At 45.6% G+C, this 20,145-nt stretch overlaps 1 protein-coding gene across 2 annotated transcripts in view; it reads right to left on the bottom strand.

Annotated features, from left to right (window-relative positions):
* The window catches only part of ALDH1L2 (aldehyde dehydrogenase 1 family member L2), an 836,174-nt gene that overhangs the window by 618,521 nt on the left and 197,508 nt on the right, over positions 1–20,145 (bottom strand). For both annotated transcript variants that reach the window (XM_069629899.1, XM_069629898.1), the window contains exon 4: positions 4,235–4,400. In XM_069629899.1, the coding sequence (XP_069486000.1) occupies positions 4,235–4,400 (166 nt within the window). The remainder of the gene's footprint in view (positions 1–4,234; positions 4,401–20,145) is intronic.

Raw genomic sequence — 20,145 nt, 5'->3', positions numbered from 1 at the left:
TTGCTCTCCACGTCCGCCTCGCCGGGATCCCTCCCGTAGGCCTCAAACTTCTTGTCCAAGATAGCTTTGACACCAGCCAGCTCATCTTCGGAGGTGGTATCTGTGTCTGTTATGGCTACCGTGCACCCCCTCTTTTTCGTCCCGGGGTTTCACGGGGGTCTTCTCGATAGGCTGGAAAGATGATTCCCTCTGGGGTGGCAGGGAAACTCTAAGCTTGAAATTCGTCTCCACTGGGGTAGCCTCCACAGGCTTCACCAGGGCCGCCACGACTCCTTCAATCGAGGCCTTCGCCGGGTGAATCAGGGCCTTCACGACCTTGGGCGCGTCTGAGGCCTTCACCTGAGGGGGAGGGTCACCGCCTTGCCCCCCCTTGGCTTTCTCCATCGGGATCAAACGGGGCTTCTCCCGAAGCTTACCCGGGTTCTCAGACTTCCTTTTACCCCTAGTCAAGAGCGTTGGCTCGTGGATGATGGCGTAGGTGACATCGCGCCTTGCCTGGCAGCCGAGGAGCCCGAACCAACGGCACTCCCGGTGCCCGCAGACTTGCAGTGCTTTGCCTTTTGTTGGGCCCCCATCTCTGGAGTGCCCTGAAAGGTCTTAGAAGACCGCTCAGACCTCTTATTCTCACCTGCTGCTGGGCTCTTTGCCTCCATCCAGTCAGCGAGTCGTTTACGACGGTCCATCATGGTCCGGACGGACATGTTCTTGCAGAACGCACAGTCCTCCTCCACATGCGACTTCTCGGTGTTAGGCAGAATCCTGGGTAGTGCCCTTAGGGACCACTACACAAGATTAAGACTACAGGTGGTAGTAGAATTTCACCTTTGGTACAAGCCTGTACTACACAGAGTGGTAGCAGTAGCGGAGCAGCCAGACTTCTCTCAAGAGCAAATGAGCAGTAGTAGAGATTACACAAAGGACTACAATTACTGTGACTAAAGCAATCACTGACTCAAGGTTTCTGGTTAAAAAGTAAAAGTACATTTATTTTTAGACCATCACTTCATAAAACACTTCACTTCTATTAAATTAAAACCACACTTCAAATACACTACACACAACCAATTCTCCTTGTGCAGAACAATTCAAGGTACGTACCTTTGGATTTGACAGACCGGTGTGAAACAAAGACATTACCGGGGGTTATCACGCAATCACTTTTTGACAGTAATGACAGTTCGGTCTTACAAAAGAGACGAGTACCCGCGAACAGAAATGTTACCGTAGTCAAACACACTTAGCACATAAATTAACACAAGAGAGTTGGGGATCAAAATCATAGGCAATACTTTTGTCAAGGCAGATAGAATCAAGAGACACTTTCTAAAACGTAGGCATGCGCCAGTGTCAATGGGACAGGGGTCCTGTTGTCGAGGATCACAAGGTTAGAATAGTTCACGATTCGCGATTGCCAGGAGTACTTAGATATTGTCAGAAGGGGAAGCAAAAGTTATAAGAGGGAAGGAAGATAAGGACAAGCCTTTGGTGAGGAGAAAAGGGGTTCACCCTAGTTCCTCGAAGTCGGACACAGTACCTTATTCGTATGAAGAAGAGCTGGTGCCACGCCAGTTGTTCCTGGTAGTTCCTGCAGACTCACAGTTCCTGAAGCTACAGTCCTGGGGACAAGAAGGACGACGTCTGGAGTGATCTGCACTACCCAGGGATGAAGCCAGCAGCAGCAAAAGCAACGGTGAATAAAAGGTGCACTCCTTTAAAACAGGAGAGGCTCGTCAGATGGCTATCCGGACCACTACAGATGTGTGCAGCGATTTCGACCAAGAAGAGGATCCTCTGCCTGTGGAAGGTGAGCTGGTTGATCCCACCAGGCTCAAGTGAAGAAGACTCCGGACTGGATCTCCTCTTGTTGTTGAAGGGTAGATAGCTCAGGACTGCAGCAGGGCTTCACCGGGACTCGGGAGTTGCAGCAGCCGTCTTTTTCTCCGCTTCTCTTCAGTTCTTTGCAGTTGCAGTGGCCACTCTGACTTCCAGTTCAAGAGTCCTGCCTTTTGTGCCAAAATCCCCCATTCACACAGCCTGGCTGTCAATCACGTAGCAGTGGGGTTGTCCGGCCCGGACAACCACCTCAGCCAATCAAGACAAAGTGTGACTTGGGTTTCCAAGGATACCCTGTGCAGGGGGTGACTACACCCCTCCCTCACATTCAGCCCACCTAGACACCCAGACGCCAAAGGAGGGCTTCTGGACAGAAGCCCGCCAAAGGTCGGCGAACAAAGGAGGCAAACCTGGTTTGCCGCGCAAAGTAAAACACAAGAAGGACTTTAACAAAATGAAATGGCGAAAAAACCCAACCGGAGCCGATATAAAACGTATTTGGTCAAGCGGGTTTAAGGTTGAGGCCAATATAATAGCCTAAAACAGTACCACGTTTATATAGTATAATCGCGGTAGAAAAGTTAGGGTAGATACCACTGCCACCAGCCAAGTCTTAGTGTTAAGAGAGCAAAATAAAGCTCAGAGAGGTACAGACAAAAAGGATAGGAATTAACCCTTTCCAATACTCCATGTAAGATGGGGTGTACTGGGTCTGTAGTTTTTAAATGACTACATAAAGTAAATGGCAACTTTACTTGTTTCTGGGGGACAGTAGTCAGCCCCAAAAAAATTGAGTCAGAGGGAAGTCTCAGAGACAACCCTGCGTCACTGCACGAAAGGTGCTGTGTAATACACACAAAAGTGGGGCTCATGGAGCGGTGTAGCTCCAGAGCCCAAGATCACACAAACAGTAGAAATACACATGACAAAACACATATAAGAGTGGGAAAAAGGGCTCCCACTCTTACCAGGTGGAAAAAATAAACCTCTGAAATCCAGCAAAGCTGCTGAGGGACTCACTAGGTGAGGGAAATTAGCCATAAATGAGAATTCTCCCTAATACTCGGCGTGTAGGCAGTATAGGCACCGGGAGTGCTTGTTTCCTTAACGACATTCTGCAGTCCACATCCTGGGCAGTTCCTGAACAGTTTGGATCCAGTAGGCGTCGAATCTCCTTTGTTCTGGGCCATTTCCGAATCAGGGTAGGCCTCAAAGGTCTTCCGGAATTCTCCAAGAAGTGTAATTCAATGAAAATCCGCCCTTGGGGGGCATAGACAATTCCAAAACGGGTCCCCGTTGATCGGAAGAATAATCGGTGGAGCTTGAGGCTCGAATTGACCGAAAAAATAAGAGTAAACTCATTGAAAACACGCAATATGCAGTAAAAGCTCGAGAGCTACAGCACAAGGACTCCCAACACTTGAACGTGCAGTAAAAATCTGAAGATGGCTGCCAGAGGAGGGGTTTAGGTAGAGGGCAGTCATTGGCTGGGGGCAGTATGACCCACAGACCAGTGATTGGTTATTAGTAGAAAGACAGTTCAGAAACTGAAACCGATTTTTTCTTTACCGAGGATTCCCAGCCTGACGACTGGGAATATTCATGAGCATGTGAATCCATGCCAGACAGCATGCTGGAGAATCATTTATATTCAGCTGCCCCTCCTCTAACCCTTCTTGTGCTTTGTAATAAATGAGGATCTGCTGCTGAACCCTCATGCCAGCCTCAAGTATTCTGTTCCATCACTATAACCTCCAACACCTATGTTTTTACCTCTTCTATGCAATGGTGTATGTTCTTACTCTTGGTTTACCGACCACGTGGCGCTGGGCCTGCATGCAAGAGCATTCTGAAGAGTCAAAAGGATGGTGGAGGCCTGGTGATTTCACAAGGTGATAGTAATCATTTAAATACTGTGTATGTTAACATGTAACAGGCGGAGTTAATTTCCCAATGGGCAACGATATAAGAAGTATACACAGATATCCTACCTCTAAAGCATATGGGCCCCTGCCTCCAACAGCCCCAGGGAAAGGCACCCGCATCATTGAAGTTACTGGGGCCCATCCAAGTGCCCATCTGACCCCAATCCTAATCCCAATCCTGCACACAATGAGTGCAACCAATTCCCCTCAAGAGAATGAACAGGTGCATATTATTAGTGGGCTACGGCTCACTGACTGTGCAAGGTTCCACTGACACCATGGACTATGGGACTGTAGCTACGTCCACTAACCCACTTTAATAACAGCACAGCCGCCCACTACATTGCCCCCCTCCCCCAAGAAGGCACTTCTTTAAATAAGAAACCACCTTCTCATCCGATGACACCAAGACCACTTCCAGTCTGGCAGAATCTGGACTATGAAAACACAACATACACAAATAACATAAACCTTACCATAGCTTTGATTCCTTCTGGGAAAAGGAAACGGTTATAGAGTGTGTCCACTGTGTCGTTTGGTTCCACTGAACATGCCCGCTGAAGAAGGATTGGCCCTGTGTCCAGACCGTCGTCAGCCCAGAAGACTGAAAACCCTGCCTGCTTGTCTCCATGAATCAAGGTCCTGAAAGTAACAAAGGTATGAGGGTTACAGGTGCGTCATCCTGATAGAAGCTTTCTTGAAATACAGCGCTCGATGATGGGTGAGACATTCAATGACTGTAGGGCTGGGCAGCCTCAAGATTCATCATGGTAACTGCTCCATAGTATGCGCCAGTAGAGGAGCGAGGAGCCCAAGTCTACCACACCAGAAAGTTTAAATGAGACATTCATAAAAGGACATCAGAAAACAAGCAATACAGTCTTCAGGTGTAAACACTCAAGGGTGTCCACCAGACACACTAAGCCCAGGGCCTCCAACCAGTAGCCCGCATGAGGCTTCCCAGTAGATCTTTGCATAAGATACAAAATTGAGCAATGTGTTTATTTTGGTGCCAGAGGTCCATGGGCCTCTTCCCCCACCCCCTCCCTCTCCTCTTTCTGCAAAGCAAACAGTCAAAAGCTGTGTGCACGATTGTGGGGGCGGGGGTGGGGAACAATTAACAGGTTTGAACCCCTTTAGCTATGTATGCAAACCAGAAATTCTACAAAGATGTGTGGGGAACCCGTATGCATACATTGAAATTCTGGATGGGGATTTTCAGTCTTTCAATACTTGCTTGAAAGGGTGCACATTTATGAGCCTGTTTTGATCAAAACAAATTGGGCAAGACACGAGGCAATTTTACAAGTAATTCTCCAACACATGAAAAATTCCAATACGTTTGACAGAGCTGTGCGTGCAAGCCATGCATGGCCTATTGGTCATGCACCAGAATGACCTGCATGAGACAGTGATCATGTGAGCTGTTCTCTGTGATACTGCCTCCTTCATAAAGAGCAGACAGTGGCAGGTCGCCACGCATTATGAGTAAGTCACCCCTCACTAAAACCATCCTCTCGTTGCTCAAAATGTTAACATAACTATTCATTTATTGTCTGGTTGGGTTGTCATACGATTTGTGCACGTTTCAAGTCATTTGCATTAAAACTGAATGTTATTTGAGCACTGTGATTTACACTTTTCTTTGCATATAACTTGATCACAGGGTTCCCACATGTTCATATTTTCAAAATTGCCATTTATTTTGACATAAACACGTTTAAGGATAGTCAACAAAGTAGGCTTTGGCTTACTGTTTCTTGGCTGGATTCTATGACCTGGCTCGTGCTAAACTCGTAGTAGATTTAATTCTTTGACACAGTAGAATGTAGTATAAGATGAATTATTTTAAATCAGTGTAGCATATTGATTGAAATACTTCTCATGTAGTTTTTGCACATGCAGCCCCAAAATAAATGAACAACCTTGTTGATATCCTGGATTCAGATGCACCATCCGACAAAATATGCACCATTTTCCATCTAGAGAAGGAAACCATGTTTTTTCTTCCAAGATAAAAAGAAAATGTGCTTTTTTAATCTACGGCGCCCAAGTTACAGTGGGGAAGAAAGAGTCACTTTTAGGCATTTTGCAATAATACAGACAAATTATGAAAATAATTTTCCTAAAGGAAGCAGTCTGCGATCCTAATAAGTAGGTGAACTAAATGCTGCACTGCAATGCAATGCTGTTAGAGGCATCCTTCAAAGTTTTTAATTATTTGATGATAAACAAATGTACTTTTAGAGATGGTGCATTTGTGAAGGGTGCAGTGACTTCCGTGGCGGAGTCTGTTGTAAGAGATTTTAAACAGTGTCCTGAATTTAGGTGTGCCATGTCAGGTGTGCAGTTAGTGCAAATACCCTACTTGCCATAGTGCTTGCACCTATCAGCCAGTGTGAATGCCTATCTCTGCAAATCTGCTTTTTTTCAGACTGACTTTCCTAAAATCAAAACATTGATCCCGTCTGTCAGCATGTGAGTGCTGTTGCTGTTTCAAGCTAGACACCAGATTACTGAGCACTGGTGGATAGCATGCAGTGTGAAGCCTTCACAAAGAATGTCCTGATTGGTTCCTATATTCTGATATGCTTATCATTTGTAAGAGCCAGCTACTAATAAAACATAATGACAAAGATGTTTTTGAAGCTATTAATATGGTAATAAAGCGAGACTAGAGAGTATGTTCAAGCTCCTCCTCCATATGTACCTCAGAAGAAACGAAAATATAAGGTGAGGAAGGACACATTTGAAACCACACTTTAAACTCTCCTGCGAATGCAGCTGCCATAAAGAAATGTTAGTTGCGCTACACAAGAAGGAGACAGATAGGGCTTAGCATGAAAGCATAGCATGCACAAGCATGCTTCAAATAGAATAGATTAGGGGACAGGTAAGCGTCTACACATTTCAGGGAAGCGCTACACTTATAGGGCAGATCATACAGTCTCATAAAAGTCTCATCCAAACAGGTAACTCCTTGCTCCTCCAGAACTATCAAAGACAACATTGTCTCCCTTGGCCGATTTCTACAATCACTTATTTGCCAGTGGATCATGCCAGTCACTCCCTTGCGCACCCTCTCCTCAAAAAGCATTATGCTGACCCATCCCGCCCGGCTACCTACCGCCCCATCTCCATTACCCCCTTCCTGGGCAAACTCTTGGAAAAGCTGGCCATCTCCCAGCTTAATCACCACACTGAATCTGTTGGTTGTCTCCACGACCACCAGTCTGGCTTCAGAGCTGCCAGAGGGACAGAAACTGCACTCCTGAACACCTGTGGAGACCCTCTCTCTAATCTCGATTCCAACTCTCCATCCGTTCTCATCCTTCTTGACCTTTCCTCTGCCTTTGATACGGTCAATCATGCCACCCTAATAAATAGGCTCCTTTGGTATCACAGACCTGGCTCTGGACTGGCTGACCTCCTTCCTCTCTGAATGACCTTCCCAGGTACAACTGCACCCTTTTCACTCTTCCATCTCACTCTCCACCTGTGGTGTCCCTCAGGGCTCTATTCTCTCACCTTTGCTTTTCAACATATACATTGCCCCCTAGCCCACTTGATATCTGCCTTCTCTCCTAACTTCCAGTGTTATGCGGACAACACGCAACTCTCCTTCAAGCTTCCCTCCTCCTCCTCCTTCTCTCTCGTTCCTGACTGTCTGCTATTCAGGCATGGTGCACTGCTAATGATCGCGGCCTGAATGCCAGTAAGACGGAGATCCTTCTCATTGGGATTCCAGCTCCCTCCTTCCCTCCTACTCTCTGGCCGCACCCCATGGCCCCAGTAAGGAACTCATGGTGGCAACATAAAGACAGACACAAGTGATCACAGTTCAAGAGTGTTTATTAAACTGTATGCAGGTTGGAAACACGCCTAATATAAACCTAAATCTAAGATTGGAGTAAGCTTCAACCATCAAATAATAAGAATTCAGTCCTTGTGGCGTCTTGTCAAAATAAAGGGCCTATACTAAAAATAAACTTTTGCCAAATCCTTACAACTAAATATAGAGTGTGGGATAGGGTTTCAATAAAGGAAGAAGTGTTCATAAATAAATAAGTCAGAATGCAGGTTTTCCAGGGGACTCCCTTCCCCACGTTCTGCGCACAGGATAAGGTGGGACTTCTGAGCATAGCACACTTCGAGCTTTCTCCAGCACGAGACAACATTTCTGTTTTTAACTTCTCAGGAGCTTCGACAGCCAAGGCTCTTTTCAACACAAGTCTCTTGCCTTCGAAGGTCGGTAAAATAACAAACAAAAGTAAGTTCCTTTTGTTTTGTTGTGCCGGACCGTCTTGTGCTTTGCGGCCTTGACTCTCCAGTGCTCAATTTTTTCTATCCCGCTTTACAAGCGGGAGCATTTCTCCGCAGTTCATACCGAAAACGCTGCCAGGATGAAGCTTGTGAGGTTTTTGATGAAATTAAGTCATGAAACCGTTACTATTGAACTAAAAAACGGAACCCAGGTCCACGGAACAATTACAGGTGTAGATGTGAGTATGAATACACATCTTAAAGCGGTAAAAATGACCCTGAAGAACAGAGAGCCTGTACAACTAGAGACCTTAAGTATTCGGGGAAATAATATCCGATACTTTATTCTACCTGACAGCCTGCCTCTTGATACATTACTGGTGGATGTTGAACCCAAAGTTAGATCCAAAAAAAGAGAAGCGGTTGCTGGAAGAGGGCGAGGCCGTGGCCGTGGAAGAGGGCGAGGCCGTGGCAGAGGCAGAGGCGGGCCCAGGCGATAATTTTGACAAGCTACACATGGCAGACTATTTTGAAATGTTTTTGTACAGGTTTTGTTTGTTTTTTTAATAAACCGAAATATTGCCACAATTTGTCTCACTTGTTAAACTTAATGTTCATGAACACAATGTCCAGGTTTTATCTATCAAATTAGGCCATGCTAACTTAGACTACAAGTGGTTTTACTCCTGATTGATTACACCAAAGGAAAAACCTAGGCCCTAGTGATTGTAATCTCTTCCAGATATTTAAACAAATTGTTGCCCCAATTTTCTTTTTCTTTCTTACATTCCAAGTTTTATCTGCTAAGACCTAAGGTATGCCAAATATGTTGTCACTACCATTTTGCAGTGATTCACCCTTTGAAGTTGAAAAATAAATTGAAGCATTTGGCATGTTCTGTGTCCACGTTGTAAAATTGAAATAAAGGCAATTTGATGTCTTCGCAGAAAGTACTTTGCAATGTACTTGCAAATCTCCAAATAATGGTTTAGCAGTTGAATGCAAAAACATAAGGAATAATGTTTCTGCTGTGTATCATGTGGTTAAAATAAACACGTTGTTATGGTTATGTTTAAAAAAAAAAAAAAAAAGTAAGTTCCTTTTCCCTATGGCACTTAGGGTGACGACTTTTCACCCCTGGATCCCCCTCTTCCAGCCTGGATCCAAAAACAGTTCCCTTCGATATCAGGACCTTCGGTGGTGGAGTCCTCTGCTCCTGAGGGCCTGATAGGTTTACAAAACAACAAAAAAAAACTATTTTCGACTTGTATTTGGGGTGATAATTCTTCCCCCCCTGGATCCCCATCTTCCGGGCGCAGACTCCTGGCGAATCTCAGCCTCCCTCCGCCGGCTTCACTATGGCTTATTCACACATTTTAGGTTGATGGTTCTTCACCCCTGGGTCCCCCTGTTCCGGGCGCAGACCACTCTTAAATCTCTGCCTCGATTCTCAGCCTCCCTCTGCCGGGTTCACTATGGCTTTGTACAGAAACAGTTCACCTTTTGACTTTCACCAACCTTAATGTCTTTTCAAACAGTTCCCGTGGACATCCCTCTGCCGGTTCACTTTTGTCAACAAACTGTTTCTTGGGACTTCAGGCTTCGCCACTCTTTATTGGCATCCCTCGGCCGGGTTCACTCTTGCCACTTCACAAGTTTTGGGCATCAGCTTTTCACCCCTGGATCCCCCTCCGTCGGGCTCCGACCCTTACGTTCACAATATTCTTTAGGGCATCATGCTTAGCCCCCTCTTGTCGGCATCCCTCCACCGGGTTCACTCTTGCCAACCATACAAAGTTCTTGTCTTTACCACTTTAGCGGGATTCGCTCCCCTTTAGCCTTTTCAATAGTTTGCTGGTCAAAGACTTTCGATGGTACAGAGGATTTTGCTCGACCCCTGTATGACCACTTTGACCTATTCTTGGCGGCTCTCCTACGGTTTTCTGGTATCAGTACTTTCAATCACCATGGGATCAACCAGAGTCTTGTGAGTCAGCACCCACGTGGTGCCGGTCCCCTCTGCAGCTGGTATTTTCTTAACAATGTACAGTTCTTTGAACTTTCTCTATATGTCACTTTGCGACTTTCATTCAACACAGTTCGGTTTCTTATCGATTCTCCCCTCGAGTCACCTGCTGTGATGAACCGCTAGGCTCTCTTTATATCTGGAATCAAGGCCGGTACCACAGTAGCAGGAGTCTCCTTCGGTCCTGCTTATCAGCGTAGGCACGCTCCATGTATCGTTGACATCAGCTGCACCACACTAAAGCTATTGGTCACTTTTTTATGTTTCCTTCTACAAAGGCTTTGCCGGCCTGAGACGAAAAGGGCAAAGTCACTTCTCTCCTTGTGACCCTCTCGGTTCTTGTCGCCTTTTTCCTTCTCTTGAACTGTCGTCCTTTATTAGATGTCTCGTTGTGTAGTCTGCCTTGCTCATATTGCGTTCTTGTGCTCCACCTTTTATCCCTGAGGGTAAGAGAAAGGGTCGTCGGGTGTGTGCGATTCTGGTTAATTGCCTGACTCAGCCTGACCCTTGGGTTGAGACATGTCAGGTAAACAGTTTTAGCATTCCCTTGTCTTTCGTGGGGTAAAACAGTGTTCGTGTCAGAAAGAGGAGGGATTAGTGCATCTTATTGTCCTACAGGATAGGATGTGGAAGCGGTGCCATATGGAATTACAACCCTCGTTATAGAGGGGTTTTTGGTGATCTCGGAAGGGAACATTTTGGAGGGTTTGTGGGAACTATAGTTGTTGGTCATATTAGACTGGGTGTTCGGAAAATGACAGAGGGACGGGATTGGTAGGGTTTGTGAGGTAAACGGGAATAGCTAATATTGTTTTTTTTTTTTTTAATTTTTTTTAATTTTTTTTATTTGAAACCTCAGCCTGATAAGGCCCAATGTGAACACTGGGACTTCAAGCTTTTGTTACAACTTATAGTTCATCAAATCATTAATCACAAAAATTCCGTGTACATATAAAAGAGGTCTAACACCCACATGAACACACATGTCTTTAGACAGGCAGCACTTTTTCATCAAGCCTTAGTGAGTCCATGAAGTCTACTACAGCACAACTCAGTTTGATGCAGTGACCAGCACAAGCATAGGACCACCAGTCTCGATTGGTTGCTGTAGCAGAAATAAATTCACCTAAGTGCTTCATCCATTTTGGTACGATCTGCATGCACTCGGTTAAAAGATGTTCAGTTGTTTCTATTTCGCTATTACAAAAGCGACACATGTTGTCATTTCCTTTGCTTATATGTCGACGCCACAGCATCTCTTTTATTTTTAAGGCGTTTAGGCGAAGCCTCAGAATTTGATCACAGTGATGGCGAGAGGGGCAGTTTGTTAGATACAAACTTGGCACATTTAACTTGTGAGCTCCAATTCCTGAGTTGAGACTGGTCGACATTTGTTGGCGATGGTTAATGTTCTGGATCCAGCACCAGAGTTCGAACTTCTTTTTTGTGACTTGTGGACGCATAATCAGGTCGTTCAAATTTAGTTCGGGAGTGGCAAGAGTTGAGATCATCCTCTGCTTCCACTCTTCTAAGAGGTTCGATGTTCCCAGTCCTGGACTTCGACAAAAGATTTGGAATGCTGGAGCCACAGGGGTCAGACTCATCTTGCGCATTGCCATTAACGATTTCCACAATACACACGTATAAAGTGAATTTAATGACAGTTCGTATCTTATCTGGATCATCGAAATGTATGGGGGCAGCCTCAAGACTCGACGCCAAAAGATCCCTTCCAGTTTCTGCCAGAATAAGATGTCGATATTCCACCCAGATTCTGACCCAAAGGTGATTGCTGGAACAACCTTTATATCATAGAAGGCTAGAACAGGAGCAAGAGTGAATTTTTCGTAGTTTTTATTCAACAGCTGAGCTTGGATGGTAAATTGGATCATTCGGTTTTCTATTTCTAGTTTCCAGTGGTGTTCATGTAGAGACTTGTTGAACGTAATCCCCAAATATCTGATGGAATTGACCACTCCGAGATGTTTCCCATCAACACTCCACGTAAAAGCTTTCCGTTTTTTGGATTCTCGTTGACCGATTATGACAATCTTTGTCTTTTCGATGTTCAAGGCCAAGTCGTTTATGTTCAAGTACTCTTGCAGATTTGCTAACTGCCGTTGGAGTCCTATTTGGGTGCAGTCCAAAAAAACCACATCGTCGGCGTAGACAATGCATCCAATTTCATTGTGATTTAATTTTGGAGGAAAACATCGTACATTTCTTCGAAACTCTGGTAGATCGCAAATGAACAGTTTGAAAAGGTCAGCTGCCAACCGGCACCCTTGTTTCACTCCTTTGCACGTTTATATTTGCCTGGATAGAGCGCCTTGGTCGTTTAGTCTAATGCGGACAACAGTTTGTGAGTGTAGAGCTATTATTGGTTCGATTAGATTGCGAGGACAGTTCCAGTTGTTCCATTTTTGCCACAATTTATCACGGTTGATGCTGTCAAAGGCTCCCCGCTAATCAATAAAAGCCAGGTAAAGATGCGTCTTTGCTTTAAGGGTTTCGAGTTTTAGTAGGTTTAGTAGTAGTAAGTTGACTTCTACGCCAACACCTCTGATGAATCCAGTTTGTCTGATATCGAAGATGTGGTTGGACACAGACCATGCTGCTAACTTTTGGTGCAGAAAGGAGGCGAAAATGTTCCCTATAGTGTCCAACAGGGCAATCGGGCGATAGTTGGTTCGATCAGCCCGATTGCCCTTTTTATATATTGGCACGATAATTGCTTCTCGCCGAGAGTCTGGAATCGACGTCGATGCGGACAGTCGCAGAAACAACCATTCAATAAAAGTTGCCAATTGCGCCTCGTTTTCCTTTAGCATCATATTTGTTATTAGGTCTGGGCCTGCGGCATGCGATCTTTTTAAGGCCCGAATTGCGGCCTCTATGTCTTCTTTATTGATGTATAGATCCCATGAAGTCAACTCGAGTTTCGGAACTGTCAATGTGTCCGAAAGGGGATCGCTAAAGATGTTTGTGAAGTGTTGTTCCCATTTTCCAGCATCAATTACATTTGACATCATGGAAGATTGATGGACATTTCCTGTATTCAGAATTACCCAGATTTCACGGGAGTTCTTTGTTACCAGTTCCTTCATTAAGATCTCGGCTTTGTCTTGCTCGATTATTAATCTTTGAAATTTTAGCCAGTTACGATATGCCTGACGACGCAGGCGGATTTTGTTTTGAATAGTCGAGTTGTTACTAATCACGTGTCTTTAAGGCACGAATGTAACGTCTCATGGCCTTTTTTGCTTGCAGCAATAACATGGATGATGGATGTTTATGCTTTGTGCCAGAATTGCGCTCCAAACCTTTTACTGTGACAAAGTCATATAATAAAGGAGCATAGTTCACCAACAAGGCTGTCATGAAGGAATTTTTGACCTATTTTCTCGATCTTGGGTCCGTCAATCCGGAGGCGGTTCCCTCCCGCGTTGACGTAAATTGAAGTTTTATATTGTTTGCATTCAGTGTGCCATTCCACAGTACAAGTTAAAAAAAGAAGATTATGATCGCTAGAAGGCATGTCAGTTATTGCCAAGTTCATCTCGCCTTCAAATAGATTAAAAGAGGCCCAAAAATAGTCAATTATTGAGTGTGCTTTATGGTTTGACCAGATTATATGAGGTGGTTGATCTCCTGGTACTTTTCCATTCACCATCTTGCAATTGCGGTTTCCAAGAGCGAGACTCCACTGATGGCCCTGTATAGATAACTCGTCGTCTGGTAGCAATTTGTAGTTTCCAGAACTAGAGTCATAATTGAACCACGTGCAATTTAAATCACCGGCACATATAATTGATAAGATTCCTATAATTCAAGAGAGCCTTGTCAATAATAGATGTGACCGTATTTATGAAGGTCTTTGTACTTATTTTATTTGGGTTCCAGTATCCATTTAAAACAAGCAGATGTTTTCTTGCAGAACGAATTTCTTCAGAAGTTTGTAGCAAGGCTCCTTGAACAAATGGATTCGGATTGAATGAATCCACAAGGCTCCACCACAGATTTATTTTGATCAACATCAATAAGCCAGAAGACGATCGCCCCAAGCCACTTTTAATGGCAGGATTTAATAAGGATACATAGCCATCTCTGATTGGTGGGTCGCTTAACCATGTCTCCTGGAGACAGATGATGAATACTTTTTCCAGTTGGAGGTCACAGTTGTTGAATAAATGGGTGAATCCCCTGGTGTTCCAAGATATGAATTCTTGTTTGCATTCAGATACAATAACTGATGGCCAACGCTGGTTCGCTGCATTGTGGTGGTTAGCGTTTTTGGGCGCTTGAGTAGATTTTTGTCTTATGTTACTTGGAATTGACATTGCTTTACGTAGGTCTGCACATCTTTGTTCATGACTTCCTTCGGAACTACTCCTTGGACTTGTTGTAGGAGTGTTGGACCCGGGACTCATTGGTTCGACAGATATGTCAAACCCGAAGACTAAAAAGTCTTCTGCACCATTCAGGATGGTGTTCCTGACTGATGCTGAGGTTATATGTAGTAGGACTTGATCGCAGCATTTCTCCGTGGCATACTCCACAATTCGAATGTCTTCAGACCGGATAGTACGGAGCGAGGGAATACAAGTGAAGAGTTTCATCACGTTGTAGCGATTCAAATTTAGATCGCAGTCTTCAGATGTACATTTTGTAATCGCAATTTACAGTGCAGGTTTCCTGAGCCAGAGTTTGAAGTGGGTTGAGTTTGTGAAGTGAATCGAGGTTAGGTGTGTGACTGGAATCTCGTGTGCTTAGGATTCAGTAGTACAGGTATTCTTGATCCTTGTTCAGGCTCCTTCGTCCTGCAATCCAATTTCTTGTCCCACTGTACTTCTGGTTTAGGATTTGACAGAGGCACAACACCAGAACCTTTAGGTATCACATGAGATTGGCCAATTGGTTTGTCGATAGGAGAGTCATCTGAGTATGTTGAAAGGTCACAGAGATCAATCTCGGACCCCGACAACTTGCTCGCAGAGCTTTCTTGATCCGATTCAAGGCGTTGTCTTTTTTTTGCAGGAACCACAATATTTAGGTGTTTTGATACCGAGGTTTCATCAGAAGGAGCACTATTTTGGTCACAAGGGTTTGGCAACTCTGGCTGGGAAATTAGGCCTGGTTTAGTCAAAGGCATGACATTTCTGATATATTTTCTTTGCTTCGTTTTCTGGTGACGGTTTTTGGGATCTTTCGTTCTTGCTGATGGAACATCATGGGACGTCTTTTTAGGTGGTGTTTTTTGTGCCGGCTTAGAGGCAACCTCTATTGATTTTGCAGGACCATCAAAGATGCCATTTTTTGTGTGTTGCTTCAACGTAGGATTTAGGGTGGCGTCCTGAAGATCCACATCCAGGTTTGTTGTTCCAACTTGGTCAACTAGACCACGCGTGTCTTTATCTGGAACCTCGATCACAGGGGAAATACAGGTTGATTGTGATTTGTTTAAACAATCATGTGGTATCGTCGAATCTGTCACAGAGGTCATTGATTTGGAAGAAGGCATTTTATTGGTATCGACTACCGACATTGGTAGAGCCTTCACTGGTTCCGAGTTTGAGCCCATCATTGAAGTAGAATGGCGCATCCACTTTACAGTTACGAGCAGGCCGTCTGATAAAGTGTCCTTTTGGCAATGATGATGTGCGGCGAGATCGCTCAGCCGCTCTTGCCATCGCGTTGTCAGTTCAGCCTCATGAGATAGCTGAGTTTGTAGGAAATTTGTCACGGATTCAAATTTGTCCATCTTTTCTTTTAAGATGTCTATTATAGAGGTCTGATGTTTAAAGGCTTCGTGCAGCGATTCGTACATCTTTATAAACGGTAGCAATGCAGTTGAGGAAGCAGCCAAAACGTTATTGTAGATTTGCATCGCTGCAGCGGGCGAAAGACTGGGTTTGGATTTGGAACCAGATTTTCCAGCCGTACTTGACTGTGAGTTCTTTACAGACTCAGAGAGGAGGTCACTGAGTGCCGAGGTCTTCACAACTGGCAGAACTGAGGTATCACACGAAGGCTGTGCGGCTTTTGTGCGTGAGCTCGCGATCCTCGGCGTGCTAGAGATGTCTTTTGTATTTAATTGCACGCGTAAATTTGTGTGGGTTACGTTAATGCGCGAGGCTGCAGAGCCTCAGGAGTTTTCTCCATCAGCTAAAGCCGCACCAGTTCGAAAACGGTTCAATTTTGGATTGATGAAATGTCATTTACTCGAAAAGACGAGTTTTCCAAGCCAGCATCGTGCTGGCAATTATTTCGATGATCAAAGTCCGTTAAAGAGTTAGAGTGAGTATGTAGATGAAGACGTTTAAGCGTGCATGGCGGTTTGTGCGCCTCTGTGGAAATCGGCTGTGCTGGAGTTGTGATGCTTTTCTGCATCTTGAGTGGCCTTTCACTTAGGCAGCTGTCATGATGCCTACCTCCAAGGAGCCAGGTCCGACCCAGCAACCCCAGAGGCAGGCATCATTTCCCCCAGGGAAGTGCCAGCGGGCCCAAGCTGGGGCCCTTTGGACACAGTCCTGGCGCCTTAGGCGCCAGGCTCATGTTGGACCCCTGTCCTGGCGCCTTAGGCGCCAGGCTCATAAAGCTAGACATGTGGTCAAGTGTTTTAAGGTGCACTTACCTGATGCAGACCATTCTCTAAATCCAGGCCCTCTTGAGGCCTGAATGGAACTACTTTACCTGTGGAACTACTTTCCCCTGGGTGTGGTCGGGGAAGGGTACATACCTGATCGGTGGAAGGATACATACCTGGAACTTCTTCCAAAGCTATTTAAACCACGCCCGATCAGCAACTCACGCTTCGCGTTGTTCTGCTCCTCGCAGCTGGACGCCCACCGTGTCAGCTCCTGCTTCTGGACTTCAGCCACGCCTGTCAGCATCCTGGGTCACCTGCTAAGAGAGAATTGGAGAGAAAGAAGACCTTACCTGCTAAAGCTGCATCACAGAGACTTCACACCGACGATCCTGAAAGGGAAGACATCATTTTAAAAGCATTTCGCTTCGATCGCTGCAGCTCTGCATTTCACTCACCTTTCCTGGGCACCTCCATCTTCAGCAGTGATCATCCGGATCCGCAGCCACTTCCCAGAGCCTAGAGAGAAAAAGACAAGAACACAAGGTGAGAGAAGGAAGGGAATAGGAAAAGCTCAGTTTCCTTCTAAGACTTACTTGTTGGGTCATTCCCATTTCATTTCGGGTCCTGCCGCTTCCTGGCATTCCGGACCCTGGCCCCTATGGGGAAAAAAGACAAAGACATTGAATGAGCGAATGCAAAGACATTACCCGAACGCTCATCCAGAACCTACCTGTCATTTACTGGAACTGCACGTTTCACTTCGGGTCGGCGCCATATCTCCGGCATTCCGAACCCCGGCCCCTAAGGGGAAAAAGACATAAGCGTTAGCGCTTGCTGCAACAAGACAATGAACATTATTATTAAGCTTGAACTTTTGAACCTGCTACAGAACTCTTAAAGCGCCTTACCTGAATAGTCAAGCTTATTTGAACTCCCATCAAACCTCAATCCAGTGAAGTAACTGGGTTTCAACGCGCCCCTGCATCAGAAGCAGGATGGAGAACTCATCCTTCCAGACCATAAGGGGAATATTCCTGCGAGCCAGTGAGTCCATCTTCAGAGTCCTGCGCTTCACCATAGAAGAAGCATCAGCACTCGAAGCCAGACCTGCGCCTCCGTGGGAATCAGGTGAGCGTGACAGAACGCGAAGCCTACCCACAATTTCCCACCCGGGCGCTATGGAGACTTCCGAGACAGATCAGCTGGCCCAGCTTTTGGGGGAATTACGGGCAGAAGTGCACTCAGCCCGCCAGGCGACTAACGCTCTCAAAAGAGAACTGATCCTATCCAAGGAAAGAACAGATGACCTGGCCAAAAGGTTATTGCAGGCCCAGGCAGGGCACACTCCTTTACCTAATTCCGGAGATACTTCCACATCAATGGGTTTGAATAACCCGGTACAAATCAATCCACCTGGACACATGCCTTTGGCCCCGCCTGAACGTTTTGCGGGGGATCCCAAGAAATATGCGTCTTTATGAACCAATGTCGTTTACACTTTCTATGCAGACCTGGGGCCTTCCCTAACGACCAGACCAAGGTAGCCTTTATACTATCTTACCTCAGTGGCAGTGCTGCCGATTGGTCTATTCCATTGGTAAATCAGGATGATCCCATTCTCCAGAATTTTCAGGGTTTCCAGGCCAGCATGGAAAGATTGTTTGCTCGACACTCTCAAGGACAGGCCCTTGATAACGAACTGCTATCCTTACGACAAGGTAATCAGGATCTTCTGTCCTACGTTGCCACCTTTAATAGACTGGTTGTGGAAACTGGATGGCCAGAAAACAAAAGGATCACATTGTTTCATCGAGGCCTGCGAGGAGAGCTTAAGGATGTTCTAGCTCAGATAGTAGATCCACCCCAGGTCTGCGAGGACTACATAGACTTGGTGGTTCAACTTGATCACAGACTTCAAAATAGAAAAGCAGATCGGTTCAAGTACGAAACCCGAGTACCGATCAAAACCCACGCTAACTCCAAGAGTACCGACGTATCCGAACCTATGTAAATCGGCGGTGTTAAAGGACCATTAACACAGAAGGAACGAGAGAGAAGGCGGCAAATGCAACTTTGCCTGTATTGCGGGACTTCCGGTCACTTTCTTCGAAATTGTCCGGTTAAACCACCTAAGAAGGTGGTTGGAGCCACAGATAACGATTTATTGACACCTGATTCGGGAAACGACCTAGCCCGACAAGCGTAGGGGTCCGCTTGCCGAGCTTGAAAACAAACTCTTTGACCTCGCATTTTGTCATGCCAATGGTGCTCGTGGACCCAAAACAGCCTCAGCTGTTGCATGCTATAAAAGCATACATCGACAGTGGAGCTATTGGAAATTACATAGGCCGTGAATTGGCTTCCAGGATTAAGCTCCCTCTCCGCCCGAAAGTAACCCAAGATGTCATTACTGCAGTAGATGGAACCGAAATAGCCTCAGGGCCTGTAACGCATTCCACTGTTGAAATGACACTGGTGGGTCAGGATGGACATCGGGAAGCAATCGTGTTTGATGTGATCAAGGCCCCACAATTTCAAGTAATTCTTGGAATTCCTTGGTTAGAAACACATAATCCCAGAATTGACTGGCGAGCAAAGAAGATGAGTTTTCCTGATTGTGAACCAACTTGTTACCCAAGAAATCCAGTTATGGGTCTAGCCTCAGCAACTTCCACCCCTGTACAGCTACCGTCAGAATACCAAGAATTCCAAGACGTTTTTCAGAAGGAACAGGCTAACACGTTACCTCCCCATCGGTCTTATGATTGCCAAATCGATCTGGTAACCAATGCTCAACTACCTTGTAGTAGGATTTATGCTCTTATGGAACCTGAGAACCTACATTTCCGTCAGTATTTAGATCAGTACCTAGCCAATGGTTTTATTCGCCCGTCCAAGTCTCCTGTCTCCTCAGCTCTGTTCTTCGTGCCGAAAAAAGAGGGCGACCTTAGAACATGTATAGACTATCGCGCCCTAAATCAAATAACGATTAAGAATCGTTATCCTCTGCCCCTGATCCCTGAGCTTATCGACCAGGTGAAAGACGCTTGTGTGTACACCAAGTTAGATCTCCGAGGAGCTTATCACCTGGTGCGTATAAAAGAAGGCGGCGAATGGAAGACTGCATTCCGCACCAAATTTGGGCTCTTCGAATATCAGGTGATGCCCTTCGGTTTGTGCAATGCACCTGCCGCCTTTCAGTACTTTATGAATGATGTTCTTCGGGAACTTATCGACATCTGTGTCATTGTTTATATTGACGACATCCTGGTGTACTCCTCTTCAGAATCCGATCACAGAAAACATGTTAGGGCAGTTCTTGAGAAATTGCGCCAGCACAGACTATTTGCAAAGCTCGAAAAATGCGTTTTTCATACCACAGAAGTGGAGTTTCTCGGATTCATCCTGACACCTCAAGGAGTCCGAATGGACTCGCGAAAGGTGGACGCCATCCTCAAATGGCCATCTCCTAGCTCGGTGAAGGGAGTTCAGAGCATGCTCGGCTTCGC

Source organism: Ambystoma mexicanum, chromosome 12, assembly GCF_040938575.1.
Source record: "Ambystoma mexicanum isolate Mex_15411 chromosome 12, UKY_AmexF1_1, whole genome shotgun sequence".
NCBI classification, from domain to species: Eukaryota; Metazoa; Chordata; class Amphibia; order Caudata; family Ambystomatidae; genus Ambystoma; species Ambystoma mexicanum.
Note: the sequence above shows the minus strand (reverse complement) of the source record. Positions and strands in the feature narration are given on the sequence as shown.